The sequence below is a fragment of the Penicillium paradoxum genome (assembly GCF_028828445.1).
Source record: "Penicillium paradoxum strain IBT 22861 chromosome Unknown utg000006l_segment0_segment0, whole genome shotgun sequence".
NCBI classification, from domain to species: Eukaryota; Fungi; Ascomycota; class Eurotiomycetes; order Eurotiales; family Aspergillaceae; genus Penicillium; species Penicillium paradoxum.
The window spans coordinates 78893-97097 of NW_026643184.1; the positions used below are offsets into that span (position 1 = coordinate 78893).

The 18205-nt window shown below is 52.1% G+C and overlaps 8 protein-coding genes across 8 annotated transcripts; 4 read left to right on the forward strand and 4 right to left on the reverse strand.

Annotated features, from left to right (window-relative positions):
• Nucleotides 1-457: 457 nt before the first annotated feature.
• N7457_006537 (uncharacterized protein) lies at nt 458-890 on the reverse strand (the record flags this gene model as incomplete). Its single annotated transcript, XM_057177581.1, has 3 exons — nt 458-624; nt 701-732; nt 799-890. Coding segments are annotated over 3 exons (291 nt in total), but the record flags the coding sequence as incomplete, so codon positions are not given.
• A 485-nt stretch (nt 891-1375) lies between these two features.
• On the reverse strand, nt 1376-2389 carry N7457_006538 (putative short-chain dehydrogenase/reductase family protein; the record flags this gene model as incomplete). Its single annotated transcript, XM_057177582.1, has 4 exons — nt 1376-1432; nt 1486-1669; nt 1720-2259; nt 2325-2389. The coding sequence occupies 4 exons, from the start codon at nt 2387-2389 to the stop codon at nt 1376-1378; spliced, it is 846 nt and encodes a 281-aa protein (XP_057029326.1).
• Nucleotides 2390-2881: 492 nt separating this feature from the next.
• On the forward strand, nt 2882-4584 carry N7457_006539 (glutamine synthetase family protein; the record flags this gene model as incomplete). Its single annotated transcript, XM_057177583.1, has 5 exons — nt 2882-3314; nt 3380-3636; nt 3689-3741; nt 3805-4494; nt 4554-4584. 5 exons carry the CDS (start codon nt 2882-2884, stop codon nt 4582-4584), a joined length of 1464 nt encoding a protein of 487 aa, XP_057029327.1.
• A 589-nt stretch (nt 4585-5173) lies between these two features.
• N7457_006540 (uncharacterized protein) lies at nt 5174-5395 on the forward strand (the record flags this gene model as incomplete). Its single annotated transcript, XM_057177584.1, has 1 exon — nt 5174-5395. One exon carries the CDS (start codon nt 5174-5176, stop codon nt 5393-5395), a length of 222 nt encoding a protein of 73 aa, XP_057029328.1.
• Nucleotides 5396-5666: 271 nt separating this feature from the next.
• On the forward strand, nt 5667-7286 carry N7457_006541 (malate synthase; the record flags this gene model as incomplete). The annotated part of the gene is made up of 1 exon (XM_057177585.1): nt 5667-7286. One exon carries the CDS (start codon nt 5667-5669, stop codon nt 7284-7286), a length of 1620 nt encoding a protein of 539 aa, XP_057029329.1.
• A 525-nt stretch (nt 7287-7811) lies between these two features.
• N7457_006542 (putative IgE-binding protein) lies at nt 7812-8423 on the reverse strand (the record flags this gene model as incomplete). The annotated part of the gene is made up of 1 exon (XM_057177586.1): nt 7812-8423. One exon carries the CDS (start codon nt 8421-8423, stop codon nt 7812-7814), a length of 612 nt encoding a protein of 203 aa, XP_057029330.1.
• A 1765-nt stretch (nt 8424-10188) lies between these two features.
• N7457_006543 (beta-glucosidase) lies at nt 10189-13522 on the forward strand (the record flags this gene model as incomplete). The annotated part of the gene is made up of 3 exons (XM_057177587.1): nt 10189-10818; nt 10887-11049; nt 11115-13522. 3 exons carry the CDS (start codon nt 10189-10191, stop codon nt 13520-13522), a joined length of 3201 nt encoding a protein of 1066 aa, XP_057029331.1.
• A 461-nt stretch (nt 13523-13983) lies between these two features.
• Nucleotides 13984-17402, reverse strand: N7457_006544 (putative mRNA-nucleus export ATPase (Elf1); the record flags this gene model as incomplete). Its single annotated transcript, XM_057177588.1, has 3 exons — nt 13984-14034; nt 14093-15812; nt 15871-17402. 3 exons carry the CDS (start codon nt 17400-17402, stop codon nt 13984-13986), a joined length of 3303 nt encoding a protein of 1100 aa, XP_057029332.1.
• Between the last annotated feature and the right edge of the window lie 803 nt (nt 17403-18205).

The window sequence follows — 18205 nt, forward strand, 5'->3', positions numbered from 1 at the left end:
TGTATGTTTTGATCAGGACATGGACATTATGACTGATACATAATAGCTATCCGTACGGAGCAGACATCTGTGTCCTAGCCGATAGACGCATGTTCACGATGTATGTCTTCTACCGCTTTCGCATCTTCCCCCGGCTTCATGCTCTACGGTCGCCAAAGGTCTACATTGTTAGATCGCAAGATATCTATGTTGGAACATTGATATGACAAGGTGAAAGTAGGCTACCAACTGAACCTCATATATATACATGCATGGGAGGTATTGATATAGCGTTGAATTTCCCAAGAGATGCCCAAATGTCCTTGACACCAGAAGTGAACGGCGTGCCAGTCCACTGAACCCAAAATCCCGAACCCTCAAGACTCCATTCCAGTCACGCAAATTGTGCAGAAAAATCATTCAAAGTGCCCCGTAACTCCAAAACTACCAGCATCTTAGAGCGTGGGGTGTGCATCGTTCATTGAACGTTGTAGGTGTCGAGGGCATGTTGCACATCATGAAGGCTGTTCTTGTCGCCATATGCGTCCATCAATTGTTGGTTACGTGCCAACCGTTTTGCTTCCTCCCGCATGGAGGTTTCTCGTCGCGATTTGGCCTCGGTGTAGTAGTTGTATGCTCCAAAGCCTGCATGTGAGCGGGTCAGTCATGTTCGTGGAAACAACCATTGTGCAGATAAAGCCATAGATAAGACAAATCATACCGAGACCAATGCTAGCTATGAACGGAATCAGTCTGGAAAAACCAAAAAAAAAAGAAATTAGTAAACGATGGTTCAACAGAAAAAAAGGGGGAACTTACAGCCGCGCATTCCGAGGCTTGTAACTAGGCCCCGTGGGGTGATTGCCATATGACTTGTTCGCACGAGGAAGAGCAAATTGCGACATTGTGTTTACTGCGTACAAGAAGAGGGTTCAAGGGAATGTTTAATATCCCAGAGTCCGGAAGAAGCAAAAGAATCAGGAACCGGCTCAACGGAACAGACGGCAGCAGCGGAAGAAGCGGGATGCGGGGAATGACGTTGGTCTCTTCAGGGCTTTTTATACGTGGGATCAGGCCACACTCTGGTTGATGCCATTGCGTGGCACTACATACGGCCTCTTCTAACCTCTTACAATTCTTACAATTCTTACAATTCTTACATGGAATAGGATCTCGGTACTCGGTACTCCGTATTGTACCTCGTCTGGGGTGATTCTCATACTTAAATCATCCCGTGTATCCACAGATCCACTCGGAAAAGATCAAACCCGACTAGTCAGTTCTCATATTCTCATGTGTAATTTATATTACCGTTGACCTAAGAGCCGATTAGATTCCATGGATGGTCCAGAAGAAGCGGCTACGCCACCAGACGTCTGATTATGCGAGCCCCAGATTAATGTCCATTGTTCTGAGGAGCAGGAGTTGCGGGACCCTCTGGAGTCACATAAGCCTGGAATATATTGTTAGCGCAATCATAGGTGGACCACGATGGATCACACGTACCTTGGTCATTCCACCGTCGACCACAAAGTCCGTGCCATTAACGAAGCTGCTTTCGTCGCTGGCCAGGAAAACCACGGCGTGAGCCTGCTCAATGGCCTCACCGAACCGGCCAGTGGGGAAGTGTACCTCCCGACGGAATCGCTTGGCCTTGTCATCACCAAGCCAGTCTTGTAGGAGAGGGGTGCTATACCGGAGTAAGCTAATGCAGACACGTATTCAGTGGGGAGAACTTACTTGAGTGGGGCGGGGCACAAAGCATTGAAACGGTACCCCTCACGGGCATGCACGATGGCCAATTCCCGAGTCATCGCTAGGACCGCACCCTTACTGGCGGTGTATGCGAGCTGAGGAGTGGCAGCGCCAACCAATGCCACCACACTAGCTGTGTTGATGATGCTGCCACGGGCCTTCTGGTGACGACGCAGACTGAGGACCGCGTGCTTGCTGCCGAACCAGACGCCCTTGACATTAATGTTGTGTGTGAGGTCCCAGATTTTCTCGGGGGTATCAATAGCATCCGCATCGTTGGCATGCATAATTCCAGCGTTGTTGAAGATCACATCGGTGCCTCCCCAGCTGTCTTGTGACTCAACCATTGCCTGCACATCCGACTCCTTGGATACATCGCATCGAATTGATTCGACCCGGGATGCAGTGGGAACTACTTCCTTCACCTTGGCCAAAGCCCTTGCAAGAGCTGGTTCGGAAACGTCGGCCATCAGAACATTGGCTCCTTCACGGGCGAAAAGGATACTGGTTTCGAGCCCAATCCCACTATTCAAGTCGGGGAATTAGTCACACTCCTGCGATGTTCTGAGTTACTTGCGATGAGCGCATACCCGCCGGCACCGGTGATGATGGCATTTTTGCCCTGAAGGCGTCCCTGAAGAGTAGTGGCAGCCATGGCGAGTTATCTTGGAGCTGTGTGTCTCTGTAGGTACGGAGGTGGGATCTAGATCAGCGATGATTCTCCCCCGAGGACCACGGCAGTAAGACATACCTAGTGATCCAGATGGTATCTTATGAGGGAAGCTACTCACAAAAACCGACAATCTGAGTGAATATGAAAGATGTCAACACCAACCCGAGTGTGTTGCCCCCAAAAGTATACGCGGGGCAGGCACCCCGGCTGTGGATCCTATTAAGTAAGCGATGACGATATCAGGTGGCCCGAAGTGGTAAGGCGTCCCCGATACCACGCCGATAAGCTTCCCAGCTGCGCTGGCCGCTTGGGGTCACTTCGCCTGGTTTACCCGGGGTACTTCCACTGCAATCTTGGTGAACGTTCACTTCCTGTGCCTTGGTTCTTCGTTCTTCTACATCTTTAGTCCCGAGGTCTTCGACATCCTGGGATCTCCCTTGCACTTTGAGCCTTCTTCTATCATCCTGATCTATCATGTCGGGCCCCACAGACTCCGGGGTCACAGCTGAGAATATCGCTGAGGTCCTGCGGCATGACACAAAGGTGAAAGTAGCCGGGGTGGACGTGGATGGGCAACTGCGCGGCAAACTCATGAAGAAGGACAAGTTTTTATCCATTATCACCGAGGGTTTCGGCTTCTGCTCCGTTATCTTCGGCTGGGATCAACATGATGCGACCTATTACAAGGAGCTGAGCATCAGCAACAAAGAAAATGGATATCGCGATCTAGTTGCTGTCCCAGACCTACGCAGCTTCCGTCGCATTCCTTGGGAGAACGATGTGCCCTTCTTTCTTATCAGCTTCCTAGATCCAGACACACGGGAGCCAGTGTGTGCCTGTCCACGGGGATTGATGAAGACCGTAGCTGCGAAAGCTGAGGCAGCAGGGTATCGGGCTATGGCAGGAGGTATATCCGACCGCAAATCAAACCTTGGGCGATCGAATAACTGACTGGTGCGTTGTTCTGACTAGCGGAGTATGAATTCTACCAATTTCGCGCACCGGGCAACCACGATACTCCTGAACGAGGTGCATCTGCAACGGCCACTTTTCTTCAGTCAAATCCCGCCGATGCATTGCCCTCATTAACAGAAGGCATGTTTGGGTATTCAATCACTCGGCCCTTGCACAACCAAGATTATTATTATGGCATTTTCGACGCCTGCGAGAAGTTCCGTTGCGATATTGAGGGATGGCATACCGAAAGTGGGCCGGGAGTGTTTGAAGCTGTGAGTAAATTGAGAGATTACTTGCGTCGCGTTGGGATTGACGTCGGAATAGGCATTACAATTTGGTGAAGCGAAGGATATGGCCGATAAGGCAGGTTTGTTCAAGTAGGCTTGGCTTTCTGACAGCTCTTTCTTCATAAGCCATCGCTAATCAGGTCGGTCGCATAGATATGTCGTCAAAGCATTTGGAATCAAGCACGGGATCACCCCATGCTTTATGGCCAAACCACGCCAGGGACTTCCAGGAAACAGTGGACATATGCACATCTCACTCGTGACCGCTGACGGAAAGAATGCCTTCATTCGCGATACTCCCGATCCCTCCCCCCTCTACCCCGATATTGCTCATCTGTCCGACTTGGGTCGACATTTCCTAGCCGGCCTTCTCGTCGGCCTTCCAGATATTATGCCGATCTTGGCCCCGACCATCAATTCCTACAAGCGACTGGTGGAGAACTTCTGGGCGCCAGTCACTGTCTCTTGGGGACTAGAACACCGGGCTGCGTCGATCCGTCTGATCACCCCACCGACGGCTAGCGCAAAAGCAACCCGGTTCGAAATACGCGTGCCGGGTGCGGACACTAATGCGCATCTCGTCCTGGCAGCCATACTGGCATTGGGATGGCGAGGAGTCGAGCGGAAGCTCGAGATCCCTGTGCCGCCACTTGCCCGTGGGGAGGATATGGGCGGTGCCAGTGACCAGGGCGTACGCCTGGCCAAGTCCTTGAAGGAGGCCATTGTTACATTTACACGACCGGAGAGTGTTGCACGGGAAGTGTTTGGTGATTCCTTCGTTGAGCACTTTGCTGGAACTCGAGAACACGAGGTGCGCCTGTGGGAAGAGGCGGTCACTGATTGGTGCGTGATGTGTATTTTGTTGCGATGGCAATTTGGATGCTGACTTGACAAATTCACAGGGAGATGAAGCGGTACATCGAGACTGTGTGAAGAAGGTGAGTATTTTTCATGTCTGATCTTCCGAGCTCTCAACGTTCTTTGTTTTATCGATTTTTCGCGTTACAACGATGGTGGACTCGGGGATCATGGGCATTGTACATAGTCGCTTTGGCCTAGAGATGGAATGGATATAGAGGGCGCGTAGGGGCAGGGTCGGACACTGCGGGAAATGCCAGTTATACCTATACCAATTCAAATTCAAATTCACCGTGGAGGCTTGTCTTGACAGCTCGGAGATTCATTTTTGCGCTTCCAACATCACATGCCGTCACATGCTCTCCTGCGGAGCATTAGCAGATGACGCATCAAATCCCCGGGACAAATCGGCTTCGGAGATGACTCTGCTGAATGCTGCGAGCTGTGGAAGAGCAGAATGAGCCGCGGCTGATTGGAGATCCGCAGGCGGGGGGAAGTCCCTAGGTCTTCTACGGCCACTTTTTCGGGTGAAGCAGGAGAAGAATGAGAGGGTTCAAAGATTTTTTTCAAGTTGTCCCCGAACCGGAGAGGGTGATAATCATCCATAATCGCATGCCTGGCGGTCGGTAGGTACTCCGTACGGGGTACATGCCGATAGATTGGAATGACTCAGAGTGAAGACACTGATAAGACGCAGGCCGTGCTCTGCTGCCTTTTTGAGGCCGAACAGTGTGCTTCGTGGTCCCTGATAACGGGCAAATTCGGCCGAGAGGAAGAGTTTCCCGTGGAAAACTACAGCGCCAAATGGGCCAGAAGCGATCTCGCAGTGTCGCTGAGGAGCAAAGTCACGGTCAAATGGCAGACAGTCGGGATTCGCGGCTTCTGATTGGCCCGGGCTGCAGAACACAACCGCGGCACTTCGGTGGCTCTGACGTATTCCACCTTCACTTTCCCCGGGCAGACGGGGTTTTGGGGGGATTGCTATATATTTCTTATATGGAGAGCTCCCTGGCATTGGTTCTTCCTTCAATTTCTCAGTTCCAGTTTCATTGAATGGGCCTATAGCTTACATCCCATATCGGCATCTGCGTATCTACATCCCTATCCCTCTACCTTATATATCCACTCTCCTCCCTACGGAGTACAATATACACATCATGTCTCACGTCGACACACAGCTCAAGGATGTCGCCATCCTGGGCGCCATCAGCAACGATGCTCGCAAAATTCTGACCAAGGAGGCATGCGCCTTCCTGGCCCTGCTGCACCGCACCTTCAACCCTACCCGCAAGGCTCTCCTCCAGCGCCGCATTGACCGCCAGGCCGAGATCGACAAGGGTGCTCTCCTCGACTTCCTGCCCCAGACTAAGCACATTCGTGAGAACGATGCCTGGAAGGGTGCTCCTCCCGCTCCCGGTCTCGTGGACCGCCGTGTTGAGATTACTGGCCCGACCGACCGCAAGATGGTGGTGAACGCGCTGAACTCCGACGTGTGGACCTACATGGCCGATTTCGAGGATTCTAGCGCCCCAACTTGGGACAACATGGTCAATGGCCAGGTCAACTTGTACGATGCTATTCGCCGACAGGTCGACTTCCAGCAGGGTGGCAAGGACTACAAGCTTCGGACCGACCGCGCTCTGCCCACTCTGATCGCCCGTGCTCGTGGCTGGCACCTCGATGAGAAGCACTTCACTGTGGATGGCGAGGCTATCTCTGGTGGTCTCTTCGATTTCGGTCTCTACTTCTTCCACAACGCCAAGGAACTGGTCGCCCGTGGTGCCGGTCCTTACTTCTACCTGCCCAAGATGGAGTCCCACTTGGAGGCTCGTCTCTGGAACGACGTGTTCAACCTTTCTCAGGACTACATCGGTCTGCCCCGCGGTACCATCCGTGGTACAGTCCTGATTGAGACCATCACTGCCGCATTCGAGATGGACGAGATCATTTACGAGCTCCGCGATCACAGCTCCGGTCTCAACTGTGGCCGTTGGGATTACATCTTCTCCTTCATCAAGAAGTTCCGCCAGCACCCCAACTTTGTCCTGCCCGATCGCTCTGACGTCACCATGACTGTTCCATTCATGGAGTCCTATGTGAAGCTTCTGATCAAGACTTGCCACCGTCGTGGTGTGCACGCCATGGGTGGTATGGCCGCCCAGATCCCCATCAAGAACGACCCGGCTGCCAACGACAAGGCCATGGAGAGTGTTCGTGCCGACAAATTGCGCGAGGTGCGCGCCGGTCACGACGGTACCTGGGTTGCTCACCCCGCACTGGCTTCCATCGCCTCCGACGTCTTCAACAAGTACATGCCGACCCCCAACCAGCTGTTCGTCCGCCGTGAGGAAGTGAACATCACCGCCAACGACCTTCTCAACACCAACGTTCCCGGCAAGATCACCGAGGAAGGCATCCGCAAGAACCTGAACATTGGCCTCAGCTACATGGAAGGCTGGCTCCGCGGCGTTGGCTGTGTGCCCATCAACTTCCTCATGGAGGATGCCGCCACCGCCGAGGTGTCCCGCAGCCAGCTGTGGCAATGGACTCGCCACAACGTGACCACGGCGGAGGGCAAGCGCATGGACAAGGCATTTGCCCTGCGTCTGCTGCAAGAGCAGGCCGACAGCCTGGCAGCCAAGGGTGGCAAGGGCAACAAATACCAGCTTGCCGCTCGCTACTTCGCCGGTCAGGTCACTGGTGAGGACTACGCTGATTTCCTGACCAGCCTGCTGTACAATGAGATCTCCTCTGCTGGCAGCGCTGCTAAGCTTTAAGCGAGCCCTGATTTTTATGATGATGAATACCCTTTGTTTCTTTCTTTGTTCGGTCTGACATGAAAATGGCCTAGTCTACCATCTGGAGTTAGCATAATTGTAGAACAATTATTTCATTTCACATTGCTTCTTTTACGTAGGCACACAGCTTGTAGATGAATGACTTGCAACTAATTAAGTAGGAGTATATCGCATGTTGCGAGACACAGCCGATGATAGTAGAACTGACAAGCTTTCTTGAAATGGAGATCTGCAAGATCATCACTGCTGATACATTTATGTTCAGTTTAATTGATTAGAAAGGTCTTACGATTCACATCATTGCTAGTTTATCTTCCGTGTATATGTGCAAAACCATTGTGAGAACGATGATCATATGTCATAAAGAGGGACTTAGGGTTAGAGAAGGCATAATCAACAGCGAGAGAAGTACTCCGTACACTGTACATTCCTTGGCATCTTTTTCAGTACCATCTCTCACATCAATACTGTACAGTTCGAAGCCAATTTCCAAGATCAAACACTTTAGATATATTCCCAGGCAGCAGGGGTAGTAGAGTTTGCAGCAACAGCCAGAGCATCGAAGCCAATGCAGTCACGAACGTTTCCGGAGGGAACAGTAGCGTTCTGCATAGCAGCATACACCTGCCACTTGGGGGCAGGAGCAGCACCCCGACGTGAACGGCGGTATCCAGCAGTACCGTTGGTGATAGGGCAGGCCATGAAGCCGGAAGCGCCCTGTCCGTTGTAGCTCCAGTGGCCGAAAGAGGTGCCAGGAGTGTAGGCAAAGGGGCCGTCAGAGGAGCCAGCAGGCTCGTAGGCGGAATGAGGAGAGGTGAAGCGCAAAGCACCCTTGGGATCCACGTAGATGGCCTGGCCACCAGGCACCTGAACGTCGAGGAAGTGTCCTCCGGTGATGACGGTCTGGTTGGTTTCGGGAATGCCAGGAACAGGGGAGTAAGTGTGGGCGTTACCACCAAGCCAGAAGTAGCCGCCTGCGGCGTTCAGAGGCTGCAGATGGATAGGAGAAGCGGACCGAGCGGAGATCACGCCAAATGGAGCGTTGGAGCTCTTCTCCTTGGAGCCTGGAAGGGCAGCCACCAGAGGGGCGAGGGTGAGAAGGGCCGAGAACTTCATTTTGAGCTTAGAACGGAAGGAATTGATCGTGAAAAGAGATGTATCGTCTATGGAGCATGAGATCTGAGGGGGATCCTACGGGGGGTCATATATCGTTTGTACCTGACGAGCACACACTTTGGCAGAGGGGCATGGGCAACTCCATAAGCGGATCCATCTCTTGCGATCGACATAGGCGAAATCCCGGTAGAGCCGGCATGAAGATGAGATCCAAAATGTTGGTTCTGTGTTTTGCCCTTTGGGCAGAGGATCATGTCCGATCTACATCGTCAGCTTTCAACCCTGACAGCAGTTATTTCAGTGTGATCGCCGGAGACTGGATACAGATTTCGTCCAAATTGCCTTCCCACCTTCTCGGTCATATCAGTTGACTGAGTTAAGCTGATGTTATGTACGGAGTACTGAGTACGGAGTGCCCTAATCTAAGACAGGCACGATGATCCCGATAGGGGAAGCCTGGGAAGCCGGTTTTTAGCACGGGTCAAGAAAGTTCGACAACACGTAAAGATCGACGGAAATCGTCGGAAATCAGACATTTGTCGTCCACGAATAATGAGCAAGAGGATATCGGCCTCTTAGCTGCGTTGAATGAGCCCCACGACACACACTAGATCCACCTTGTCTCAGGACCCTGCTCGATATCATTGGTCTGCGCCAATTGTTCCATTGTCTACGGAGTACATACGGAGTACGATGTGGCATATATTGAATATGGCATGGAGAACGGAGTACATCAGGGTGTTATATAGAACACAAGGTACATCTTTGTATCCAACCTACGAGGTGTACAACATACATAACCTAGGATGAGCTACGCGGTATATACGGAGTATATATACATGGATTGCCCGGTTTATATCTAGGAGTATGGGTCTATCACACATGTCGGGTCTCTGTTGAGAATCCCAATAAGTCAAAGAGCTCACCCATGCAGTGACCTTGGATCTTTCTAACCATTACCACAGTCTCAACTCCACACAAACAATATACTCGCGACAGTTAACCAAACGCCAAACCCTTCTTGACTTCACCAACATATTGCGACTATGGCCTAGGTAACCCGTAGATATAATTGGACCCAACTATTGGTATAGCAGCAATGATCATCCGAACTACGTACTAGCACTGCCATAGTCGGCCACTATATTGTGTCAACAGGGAGTACTCCGTACTCTGTACATACCTTCTTCGGGCCTCACTGAGACCAAGTATAGATTTAGATTAAGCATCAGCATGGTAGATACGCTAGTTCTCTTCTTCGGGTAGAATTGGTAATCTCTGGATAATAATAGAACAGTCGTCTCTCGGTGGTAGGTGATTCAGATACATACATGTAGGTAGTAGCCAACATGTACAGAGTATGTAAGGGGGGTTTCCTACCTCCACAGGACCACTACGCTTTCTAGTCGCACTTATATACAGCCATTATTGTATCAAAGAAGTCAACCTGTGATTTAGGACTTACAGTTAAAAGAAAAATTCGGAATGGAGCTTGTCTTTTCGGAAGGGATGTAAAGACCCTTTGCAAAGGACCAGCCCCACAGGGATAGATCGTTGTATATGTTGATTAAGCGCTACATGCTGCAATTGAACTGAATTATCGCTATATCGACTCATGAAACATCATTGTCCGATGTACTGCAAGACACCGCGACAGAGGCACCTAGAAAGATGTCAGGTGACCAGCCTTCTTCGTGACGCGTCGAGAATCCAGTTACCTGAACACCTCCAAAGATCCCGCAAAATCATGGGCACCGAAGATTGAATGGCTTCCTCACGTCCAAAGGGAGTATTGCGCCAGGGCAATTTCTCCAACCCCAATCCTCCCACGCGTCACGGCTACACGTCCCTGCAGAATCCATCGGCCGAACAATCAACATCAGAGAGCAGCTGGGACCGACACGATGGCCTCGACACTCCATCTAGTGGAGATGAATCCTCCGACCAGATCAAGATGATCCCTCTACCAGTGAAACAAAGCAGACTACAAGATCCACAACCCTCGAGCGCTAAAGCAAACGATCAAAACCCCACCCCAATCGATGTACCCGACGACGAGCGTGATGTATCGAAGCGCATCAAAGATCTCCTTGGAGCGGATCGTGACTTGTTAGCCGATTCTTTTGCTACGGATTTAGAGGATGGAAACCCAAGCAGAAACTCGTTGGCCCTCAGCGACCGGTACAGCGAAGACTATGGTCTGCCATCGGATAAGGGCTTGCTATTGAACCACGGAAAGAACGAAGGACACAAGGAGCGCTTCAACTGGAGATCACTGTTTCGGCTGCATTCGTGGTGGAGCGTTCTTGGCTTTTTCACAATTGCGCTGGTGGTCGTGTGGCTTTCGATCAGGGGTCTGCCCTGGTCATCTACTACGGAAACCGTAGATGAATTCGTAGGTTCACTTTCATCTCCTTCGAACTGCTATTTCAGTTATCGGGATCCAGTTTCTAATAAATATAGCGAGCGGTGCCTTGGTACCCTACTCCTCCTGGCGGAACGAACAAACAATGGAAGGAAAGCTATATCAAGGCCCAAAAGATAGTCGGGAAAATGTCACTTCTTGAAAAAGTAAACGTGACAACTGGAACGGGATGGCAGATGGGACTTTGTGTTGGTAATACCGGTACGTCCTTGTTGGCTACATGTACTCAGACATGTGCGTACACTGACGCAAATAATGTCACCTAGGCCCTGCCGAACTCGTTAAATTCCCTTCCCTCTGTCTCCAAGACGGCCCTCTCGGACTCAGATTCGCACAAAACATCACCGCGTTCCCTGCAGGGATAACCACCGGCGCAACATGGAACCGCGAGCTTATGCGAATGCGGGGGTTGGCCCTCGGACAGGAAGCACGACTGAAAGGCGTCAACGTCCTTCTCGGCCCTTCTATGGGGCCAATTGGCATGATGCCTGCTGGGGGTCGTAATTGGGAAGCATTTGGTTCGGATCCAGTTTTGCAAGGCGTGGCGGCAGCGGAGACCATTCGCGGTATCCAAGAGAACGGGGTCATGGCCACCGCCAAACACTTCATTGGAAATGAACAAGAGCATTTCCGTCAGTCATTTGAATGGGGTACTCCGACTGCTCTCTCGTCAAATATTGATGATCGTGCTTTGCACGAGGTCTTTGCCTGGCCCTTCGCCGAGAGTATACGTGCCGATGTAGCCAGCATCATGTGCTCCTACCAGATGATCAATAACAGCTATGCCTGTGAGAACAGCAAACTAATGAATGGTATCCTGAAAGATGAGCTCGGATTTCAAGGATTCGTCCAATCGGATTGGCTGGCTCAGCGTTCGGGTGTTCATAGCGCTATTGGAGGCCTGGATATGAGCATGCCCGGCGATGGCCTCCATTGGACTGACGGTATCCCCCTCTGGGGAAGTGAATTGACTCGTGCAGCACTGAACACATCCGTTCCCATGGAACGCTTGAATGATATGGTCACTCGCATCGTGGCCGCCTGGTACTATCTCCGCCAGGACTCGTGGGAGCTACCCGCACCGGACGGAGAGGGTGGGCCGAACTTCTCATCCTGGACGAAGGAACGCATTGGAAAGTTGCACGAAGGCTCGCCAGATAATGACGCCATTGGTGTGGTCAACAAGTTTGTCGACGCACAGGGAAACGGCAGCCACGCTCATTCTATTGTTGCTCGTCAGGTCGCTGCAGAAGGCACTGTGCTTTTGAAGAACGTCAACAATACCCTCCCATTGTCGCGCGAAGGTTCCATCCCTAGTAGAAAATACCGGGTTGGTGTATATGGGGAAGACGCAGGTCCTGGCAAAGGACCGAATGTCTGTGCCGACCGAGGATGCAATCAAGGAACGTTGGCATCAGGCTGGGGCAGTGGCGCTGTGGATTTCCCATATCTGGTGAGTCCATGGGAGGCACTGCAGCATGCTTGGCCAAAGGATTCGGTTGACGTTCAGCCTTACTTGACAAACAATGTTGGGCCCGATGATCTCAAAGACCAAGATCTGTGTTTGGTCTTTGTGAACGCAGATGGTGGCGAAGGATTCATCCGCAGTGATGGCATTGATGCCGATCGAAATGACCTGTTTCTACAAAAGAATGGCACTCGGTTGGTAAAGGGTGTGGCAAATCATTGTGGTGGTGGCCAAGGGAAAACAGTGGTGATCGTACACTCCATTGGCCCCGTTGTGATGGAGTCTTGGATTGACCTTCCTGGTGTCCATGCTGTACTGTATGCCAATCTTCCCGGCCAAGAAAGTGGCAATGCTCTGGTGGAGGTCCTTTTTGGAGATGTCGATGCCAGCGGACGATTGCCATACACCATCGGGCGAAGCCTGGAAGATTACGGCCCAGGAGCGCAAGTGCTTTATGAGCATCCGGACCCGTCCGTTCCACAGGTCAAGCTCGATCAGGGCCTGTATATCGATTACCGTTATTTCGACAAATTCAACATCACTCCCCGGTTCGAGTTTGGTTTCGGTCTGTCATACACAACGTTCGAATACTCCGCTCTCAGTATCGAAAAACTGCAGCAAAAATCTCGACTGCCTGCCAAACGCCCCGCTAATGAGGTTGAACCTCCGACCTACGACCATCACCCAGACCATGCTTCCAGTGTCCTATTCCCTCCAGGATTCCGTGCTCTTCGCAAATACATATATCCCTACCTCACCTCCACCGATGGCACTGAACCTGGTCCATATCAATACCCCGAAGGATACAACCAACCCCAAACTCCATCTGCTGCAGGCGGCGGACCAGGTGGGAACCCATCACTTTACGAACCCATGCTTGAGCTCTCCATAGAAGTCACAAACACCGGTAAGCGCGCAGGGCAAGAAGTGGTTCAGGTTTATGTTTCCTTCCCAGAAAATGTCGCCGAACATCGTGGACTGGGCTGGGCCCGTGAGTCAATCGAGTTCCCTGATCGTGTGCTGCGAAACTTTTCCAAAATCCTCCTGCAACCAGGCGAGATTCAAATTGTCAAAATGAACTTGACTCGAAAGGACCTGAGTTATTGGAGCGTTCGGGCGCAGAATTGGGTTCTCCCTACAGAAGGCACATTCCATATTTGGGCTGGACATAGTTCTAGGGATCTGCCACTGGTGGTTGAGTTTTGAACTCTGGCAAGTCTTGATTATTGCCTTACCTTAGACTTAGGCGCTGGACGTCTGTATATAGTATTATCATTGATGCAGGATTCGACCAATACATTGGAAACATTACAACAGACAGCGTAGCCGATATAGACCTTCGAATCGACCGAGGCATGTCTATTCGAGCAATGGACTGTTGATCATCAGCTTTCTATCAGGCTCCATCAGAACGAAGATCAAAGGAAGAACGTATAAACTTTTGCTTTCGCATGGCAGATGCACTAAAGGGTCTATCCAAAACATGTACAACACTGGCGAAGCGGCACATAACAAATCTATGCCAGAAAGATAATATCAAACAAAACGCCAAAACACCGTCTATCAGATCCAATGCAGACCAAAACATTAACATGGTGCTCATGATGCGAGGATATAATCGGAATCAGTCTCCCAGCAATTACGAATCATAATGTTGTGGAGCATGTCTATTCGTCATCGGAGTCCACAGGCTTGGGAGTACCCTTGGGGGAGTTCAACTGTTAAATGGGATTAGCATATTGTCAAGAAGTAGAAACGACAACAAGACAAACTTACCCATTCGATATAGCGCAGACGACGGCGGGTCTCGCGCTCCTTCTGTTGGGCACGGGTCATCTTCTTCTTCTTCTTGGCACGGAACTTGAGGTCTCCAGCACCTTCATCGCCGGAGTTAACGGCTGAGGGGGCGGCACTGGTAACGGCCGAGCCGGTAGCAGGAGTACCAGGGCCGGAGGGGGAGTTGGTAGCGCTGTCCTCGAAACGGTCCAGGCTAACGGCGTTGTTGGTACGGCTCACGACGCGGCCATCGGCAATGTGCAGTTGCTCAGGGCAGAGAGCGCCGACGAACTCCTCGTTGTGAGAAATCATAACGACACCACCCTTGAAGTCGCGGATGGCAACAGCGAGGCCACCAAGCGAGTCACGATCCAAGAAGTTAGTGGGCTCGTCCAGGACCAACAGATGGGGGTTGTTCCACATGGCACCAGCCAAGACGACCTTGACCTTCTGACCACCAGAAAGACCGGAGATCTCGTTGTGGTTGGCGATCTCGGGATCCATACCAATATCCTCGAAGTGCTTGGTGATAGTCTTGGGGTCAAGAACACGGAAGCCCAGACCCTCACGGGAAGCCTCGTGATCGTCGAACTCCTGAACCAGCTTGAAGAAGCCAAGCTCAAGCAGGGTCTCACGCGAGATCATGGTGTTGTGCTTGGGAAGAAGACCAACCCACTTGACTTCGTACTGGAAGGACTTCTTCCACTTCTGACGACCGATCAAGGTCTCGATGCGACGGGCACCGCGGCCGTCACCCAGATCAACTGGCTTTTCCAGCTGAGCCTTGTCGGCATCGGTCAAGATACGGGTCTGCTTCATGAACACTTCACGGTCATCACCGTTGGCGTAACGCCACTGGAGATACTGGCTGGGTGTCTTCTCCAAGTGCATCTCAACGTGCTCCAGAGCATGCTGCTTGATGTAACCGATACGCAAGTTGGGGTGCTTCTCAACCTTTCCAGTCTGAGGAATGGTCTCACCAGTCAGGATCTTGATGAAAGTAGACTTGCCAGCACCATTTCCACCGATGATAGCGACACGGGAGGATAGAGAGAGTGACAACGAGGCGTCATGCAGGGAGGGGCGGGGAGCGCCCGGGTAGGTGAACGAGACGTTGCTCATACGCATAATGGCACGAGTGTGAGATTTGATGCCAGACAAGATACCAGGGGGAGGGAACTTGAACTGCACGTTGGATGCGGACAAAGTGTAGTAACTCTTACCCTCGGGCTTCTGCTTGACGAATTCAGCAAGGTTACCCTTGTAGCAGACAAGCTTCTTGCTCTCGTAGTGGTAAATGTCAGTGCAGACTTCATCAAGGAAGCCAGAGTCGTGACTGACGATCAAACTGGTGATCTCTGTGTGCGACTTCAAGTATTCTTGCAGCCACTTGACGTTTGCGACATCCAAGTGGTTAGTAGGTTCGTCCAGCAGAAGCACATCAGCCTTCTGGAGCATGGCACGAGCCAGGGCCAACTTCATCTTCCAACCACCGGACAGGGAGCCCACGGGCTGGGACTGGCGACCCTCGGGGCCATCAGTGAAGCCGAACTCGAGGAGAACCTCGCCAATGTGTTCCTTGCCCTGTGCAGCAATCTTGGGGTCCTTGGCAACATACTCGAAGATGCTCAAGTTGGCGTCTTCACCCTGGTTGTGCTCCACGAAACAAGTGCGCACCTCGCTTTGAGGCGGGAAGCCTTCAAGCTTCTCGTTTGCAATACTGCGCATCAGGGTAGACTTGCCAGCACCATTGCGACCACAGAGACCGTATCGGTGACCCCTTCAGAAGACGCAGTTTGGTGTGGGACAGCAGGAGCATACCGCCGTAAGCGAGGGAGAAATCGGCGTTGACAATCTCGACCTCATTGGGGTCATCCGGAATGGGCTTGCCATACTTGATTTCGTCCTCGGTTACGTAGTGGCTCTGGACAGCAGTGGCAACAGCCTCTGTGTTTCCATCCACGAGCAGACCGCGAAGGTAAGGGTCAATGCAGCCGGGGATACGGTCGTGCATACGGGAGTTGATATCCTCGCGGACCATGCCTGCGATGAAGTTCTTGGCCATATCTTGCAGCTGGGCGTCACCAAAGCCACCCAGGCCACCGTGCTCTTGGATCTGAGCGTTCAACAGGACCAGAACTTCCTCGGGGGTAGTCTTGGAGATCGAACCGGTAGCAACATCCTTGTCTCCCATAGCAGTCTCGATAACGTCGAGGGCACGGGTGGCGAGCTCACGGACCTCGGGGAGGGAAGCACCCTCCTTGACGGACTTCACACCGGGTTGAAGCTTAGGAAGGAAAGTGCGAGCCTCCGCAGGATCGTGGACCAGCTTGGTCAAGTTCTCCACAACGACAACGGTTTGGCGAAGGGTCTCTTGAGGAGTAGCGGGGGTATTGAGAGACCGGGCGAGCAAAGGAGTGAGCATGGCCAACACAGGAGATGTGACAATGGCGACGAAGGTGGTCTGGGACAAGGCGTGAATGGCCTTCTGGAGGGTTTGAGCGGAGGGGTTCTCCATAGTCTTGATCAGAAGGGGAATGCGGGGAGCCACATCATCGTTGGACAGAAGGGTAGTGAGGGCAGTCATGGTTTTGCAAGACTGCTTAACCACCTCGCTCTTCAAATCGTGCATGCCGGACTCAACGATGGGGATGAGTTCCTTCAAGGTCTTGCCCATTGCATCGCGCAGCAAGTCCTTCTGGCGCTCCTCGTCCTTGGAGCCTTTGCCCAACTGCGCCTTAACCGCCATCTTCTCAATGAGCGAGTAGGCACCGACGAAACCTTGCCACTTGCCGGAGCCCTTGCTCAAGTAGCGCTCAAGGGCAGGAAGCAGACCGTTGACCATGGCCTCGGGGCTGAGGCTTCCGAAGAGAGCATCAATGGCATATTGGGCAGCATCGCGCACAACGGCGCCCTTGTCGGCCAGGCCGTCCAAGGCGATATCAAAGATGCCTCCGTCGTGCAGGAGGAAGATGGCTTCACTGAGCGGAAACTCGCGGGGGAAGCGCTCGAACAGAGCACCGATGATGAGCATGGCGCTCTCGCGCTTAGCACCATTCTTCTTATCGGAAGCTGCCTTCCGAACTTCGGCGAGAACATTGTAGTTCAGCAGGCCTGCACAGCCAGCGCCCTGGATGAGCAAGTTGGTCAAGGCATATGCGCCATCGAGGGATCCCTGGGAGCTCTCGGAGGTGAAGATAGTGTTGAGAAGGGAGGAAATCTCTTCGGGGGTGGGGGGCACGCCGGAGGGGCCCTTTGCGACGACGGTCGGCATAGCGGGAGTCTCAGAGGGGGAGATCGTGTGGGGCATCGTCTAGAAGATGAGAGACTCAAAGGACGATTATCGATATCCAAAGAAGATATCGAAAAGACGATAGCAAAGAAAAGAAAGCCTTTGGTTGCAAGAGAGGGGCAATTCACCCTAACGAGGATAAAGGATCCTGTTCAGAGCGCAACTCGCGCACACACACAAAGAGATAGAGGATCGGGGTGAATCGTAGAGTATGTACAACACGATTCTTAGACACCCTAAAGACCCGAAACAACAAAAAAAAAGCAAAGAGGGGAGAGTGGTCAAAAAGAAGATGTGAAAACAATCTTCGCCATCGCCGATTGCTGACCCACCCGCACCGAATTTTTTTTTTTTTTGCTGAGTCATCCAGTCGACGGGCCCAGCGGAACCATGGGGCAGAAAGGCGTCTAACCCCATTCGTTTGATTGGACGAGTGACAGTGCTGCCTGAGTGCCTGAATGCCTGAATGCCTGAATGCCTGAATGCCTGAGTGGCTGAGTGGCTGAGTGGCTGAGCGACCCACTGCCTCAGGCTCCAAGATCCACTGTTGTGTTCTGCCTCAGGCTCCAAGGCCTGCACGTCATGCCTGGGCAGCATAGGCCGACAGGCCGACATACCGACGCTTAGCCCCAACTCTGACGGGTAAATGGATATTTGGCTGGCGATTTCGGTTTAGTCCCTTTGACGACTCGCCAAGATTCATCGGATAGAAGCAGAGTCCCTTGCATTCTCTCCATCAATCCGAGATAGAGGTCCAAGGCCCTCAACTCGAACCACATAGATATTCTATACCAACCAGATAGGCATTAAGACTACCTATG